The 4831-nt window shown below is 37.6% G+C and overlaps 2 protein-coding genes across 2 annotated transcripts; both read left to right on the top strand.

Moving 5' to 3' along the window:
* Positions 1-512: 512 nt before the first annotated feature.
* On the top strand, positions 513-1356 carry LOC133696976 (protein GRIM REAPER). Its single transcript, XM_062119319.1, has one exon. It carries the CDS (start codon positions 558-560, stop codon positions 1011-1013), a length of 456 nt encoding a protein of 151 aa, XP_061975303.1. The 5' UTR covers positions 513-557; the 3' UTR covers positions 1014-1356.
* Positions 1357-2457: 1101 nt separating this feature from the next.
* LOC133701599 (uncharacterized) lies at positions 2458-3300 on the top strand. Its single transcript, XM_062125613.1, has one exon. It carries the CDS (start codon positions 2458-2460, stop codon positions 3298-3300), a length of 843 nt encoding a protein of 280 aa, XP_061981597.1.
* Positions 3301-4831: the final 1531 nt, after the last annotated feature.

Genomic DNA, 4831 nt, shown 5'->3' with positions numbered 1-4831 from the left:
GTGAATAGATCATGCATGCATCAAGGTTTACATTAGCCTAAGAATCCAAGGGCTCGGTGACCATAAGCTGAAGAATATTATATTTGGAGTTGATTCAAATTTCTAAGTTAAAATGTAGAGGCCAGGCTTTTATAATGTGAATTAGTTAAAGTATATTCAGTTCTTGTAATTATAGTGGAGGTTGGTTTCTGAAGTGTTTTTTTTATATATAAATATATTAAAATAATATTATTTTTTATTTTTTAAAATTTATTTTTAAGATAAAATTATAAAAAATAATTTAAAATTAAAAAATTTTAAAATTTTAAAAACATGATTTGATCTGATCTGATAACATAAATAAACAACTAACATGAGAATCTAGAGTTCCATTAAGAATCACTAATCATTCTACTCAATTAATAGCATAAGAACTCGATCGGTTGCCCTAAAAAGCGTTGAGGCATCACTTTCCTTATATTATGGAATATTTTTATCACAAGCTAACAGTATAAAATACCCTCCCTCCACCTCCCTTACTGACACTCTTGTAGACACTCTCCCACCTTTTTGAGAGAATGGCCAGTTCTTTACTCAAGCTTGCAGCCATTCTCTCCCTAGTCTTTTCCATCCTCCTAGCCCTGAACACTCAGATCACCTTATCATCCGATATAGAAGACGATGACGAAGAGTATGTTCTTGACACCCCACTAGAAGATTTCAGATCAAGAAGCCGGTTCTTGGCAAGTGTGATAAAGAAAGGTGCACGATGCAACGCTGAGCGTAATAACATATGTAATGGCGTTTCAGCTAACAAGGGCACGGGCCTACTTTATTGTTGCAAGAAACATTGTCGGAATGTTCTTGGAGACAAGAACAACTGTGGAATGTGTGGTAACAAGTGCAAATTTGCAGAGTCTTGCTGCAATGGAAGATGTACAAATATCATTTCCAACGTTAATCATTGTGGAAAGTGCAACAAGAAGTGTGCTCCGGGGGTTAGATGCCAGTATGGAACATGTGGGTATGCTTAAATGTATTTAATGGTACAAAGCACAAGTGTTCTTGGGCATCACAGTTGAAGTTAACAATAAATGGAAGTTTTTTACAATTAGAGACTAGTTTATATGGTTTTGGCAGTATTTTCTTTTGCTTTATTTTCACAAAGGGAATTAGTGGGTGCATGTTTTATACTTAAATCGTTCTCCAGTTGAGTATACAAAATCATCAGTTTGTGCCACCAATAAAGAAAGCCTGTATGGAGGTGATTCTCTGGTCTTCGAGATCGTTTATCCATACGTATGTAGTTACCATAATTCAAAGTTCAAACCAGAGGGAATATTGATGTTTGATAATTGATAATTTCATTTGCCATTATTTTCCTGGTTTTTGCTTGATATTTCACTCCCCCCCCCCCCCCCCCCCTCCTATCTTTCGAATGAACTGTTTCCATTGTCTGCCCCGCCTCCCCATTTGGCAGACTACTAATTAATATTCACTTTTGCCCAAGGTTTTCATGTTTTGAGTTTCCATGTTTGAGTTTGCAAGTAGCATGTATGGGAAAGGGAAAAGGACAGGGAAAACCATGCATGTATGGTATTTTGCCATCAATGAATCCTGAAACAGCACAAGAGTTGATGTATTATTCATCCAGGAGTTAGAATATGTAAATGATTATCGTGTAAAATTGCAGTATATCAATAAAATATCAAGCTGAGCACTCATAATCCATCTTAGAAAAATCTTGGACAGAGAGCCTCCAATTTTAATAATACATCTTGCATGCTATTCCTGAAACGTTCTGCTTTTTATTGTAACAGATCACCACCGCCAAACCCATTCTGGCAAGAAATGTTTCCATTGAATGCATCTGCTAAAGCTAGCAAATTCCCCATGAACAGATATATTTTATTTTTGGTATGCTCCTGTTATGGATTTCACTCCAAGACTTATCAAACATGATTAATTGTTTCAAAGCCAGGAGCAACTGGAGCTCGAAGATATTGATTGATATGAGGACTAACTTAAAAATATAAACGAAAACGATCATGCATCGGTCAGTACTACACGCACATACTATTAAAGGAAATCAAGTACAGCATAGGAAATCAACCACAGATTAGGAAATCAAGAAATCAAGTTTAGACAAATACTGTAATTGAATCTTTACTTATTTGTTTCCTTATTCATAGATAATTAGACCTGATCGTAGGCTATAATGTAGGCTCTTTGTATTAAGCCATTAGTATAAATTGTAACCTTTGCTTACTCTGTAATACAATAAGAATATATCATTCTCTTCATAGTATCAGAGCAAAAACCATAGGAGACAAAAACCAAGGAAGTATGTCTTCCGGGGCAAGATGAGATCATCCTAATCACCAGCTTTACCTTCACCATTCAGATCAACCTGGCGTTGTTCTTGTGCCACAACCTTTAGTTGAAGACAACTACAGCACATGGAGCCAATTCATGACTATGGCCCTGACAGTTAAAAACAAGATTGGATTTATAGATGGCTTAATGAAGGAGCCTGATGAGAAGAAACCAGATGAGCATCAACAATGGAATCGGTGTAATAGTTTGGTTAAAACTTGGCTGCTGGAATCTATGTCCGAAGATATTGCAACCAGTGTCATCAATTGCAAGGATGCCAGACAAATATGGCTTGATTTACAAGAAAGATTCTCACATGTGAATGTGGTTCAGTTATTTAATATTGAGAATGAAATTCACAACTATTTGCAAGGCAACATGTCTGTGAGATCCTACTTCACAAAACTGAAAGGTTTATGGGATGAGCGTGATGCACTCTGCACCTTTCCAATATGCACTTGTGGATCAGTCAAGAAAGTGGCTGCATACCTGGACACACAGAAAACCATGAAATTTCTCATGGGTCTTAGTGATTTGTATGTGGGTGTTCGTAGCAACACTCTTTTGCAGGATCCATTACCAACAATAAACAAGGCATATTCACTAGTTCTTCATCATGAAAAACAATCAGAAGTGACAACTGGGAAAAGTCTTGCTCAACCAGAGGTTGTTGCCTTTGTCGTAAAGAATTCAAGCCATGAAACTGAAACTGAACAGAGATGCTCCAGATGCAACAGAACAAATCACAACACCAAGGATTGTCGCACACATCTCAGATGCACTTTCTGCCGCTGGAAGGGACATACGGCTGAATATTGTCACAAGAAGAAAGCAGTAACTGAAGCTGAGTTTAATATGGCAATTTCCAAGGGAAATCAAGTTGCATCCCATGAGAATAAAAGGAAGGAGATGAACTTTCCTTTCACACCTGACAAGTGCAAATAGATACTCAGCATGTTAAAAACTAAAACGTCCTCTACCAACCATGTTAGTAACTGTCCAACTCATGATGAGCTCTCAAGTAAAGCTTTTTCACTCTTCTCTAATGGCAACAGGAGCACATGGATTTTGGATAGTGGATGCACAGATCATATGATTTATGACCAAAATCTATTCACATACTCAAGAACGGTTAATGCTCGCACTACTGAATTACCGAATGGATCAATAGCACAAGTAACTCACATAGGCAGAGTTCATCTATCTCCTGATTTGATCCTTGATAATGTTTTATGTGTCCCATATTTCCGATTGAATTTAATTTCCATTAGCAAACTAGCCTTTGATTCTTCTTGCATAACCATTTTTCTAAGCCAATTTTGTGTGATTCAGGACCTATGTTCGGGGAAGATGATTGGGACAGGAATTCAACGGGAGGATCTCTACTTTCTCGACCAAGCCAAGAAAGGAACCTACAACCATGCCAAAACTCCTAACCCGAACCTTTGGCATCAACGTCTTGAGCATCCCTCAACCAAAGTCTCTCCATTATTTCTTAAAGTTAATTCTTGCTCTAACGACAAGTGTTTGATTTGTCTATTAGCAAAACAAACCAGACTTTCATTTTCTTCAAGTTCTATTACTACTACATCTTCATTTGATTTAATCTATGTTGACATTTGGGGTGGTTATAAAATTCCTTCTATTTCAGGTGCCACATATTTTCTTACTATCGTTGATGATCATACTAGATGCACATGGATTTATCTTATGAAACACAAATCCGACACTAGGGATCTTCTAGTCAATTTCATCAACATGGCTGAAAACCAATTTGATTCCAAAGTCAAAATGATTCGTAGTGATAATGGTCTTGAATTCAAACTTGAAAGCTTTCACGCTCACAAAGGTATTATTCATCAAACCAGTTGCATTAATACTCCACAACAAATGGCGTTGCCGAATGCAAACATAGGCATTTGTTAAATATGGCACGTGTTTTACTTCTTCAAGCCGGTCTTCCTCACTAATTTTGGGGTGCCACTATTCTTGCTTCCGCTTATCTCATAAATCGAACACCAACCCCCATTCTCTATGGAAAAACACCATATGAAAAACTCTTCAATATAGTTCCCAATTACTCGCACTTACGAGTATTTGGTTGCTTATGTTTTGTTTCCACCCATGCCCAAAGTCACTCCAAATTTGATCCTCGAGCATCTCGGTATATTTTTCTTGGCTATCCTTATGGGAAAAAGGGGTATAGAGTTTTTGATCTAGCTACACAACGAATAATAGTCCCTAAGGATGTCGTTTTCTTTGAATCCATATTTCCCTTTCTTACATTTGCATCACATACTAATCCCCCATCATTTTCGCCTCTCACCCCCACTCCTACTCCATCCTTACCTTTCAACATATATTTTGAACCCCCTCCTCTGCTTCCATGTCCTCCACTTCCTAGCTCACCCAATTCCTAGACCCATCCTTCCACCAACTCATCTACTCCTCTAGCTCCCCTCACAGAGTCCCCATC

This window comes from Populus nigra, chromosome 1 (assembly GCF_951802175.1).
Source record: "Populus nigra chromosome 1, ddPopNigr1.1, whole genome shotgun sequence".
Classification (NCBI taxonomy): Eukaryota; Viridiplantae; Streptophyta; class Magnoliopsida; order Malpighiales; family Salicaceae; genus Populus; species Populus nigra.
The sequence above is the reverse complement of the archived record's forward strand: the minus strand, read 5'-3'. Positions and strand labels throughout refer to the sequence as shown.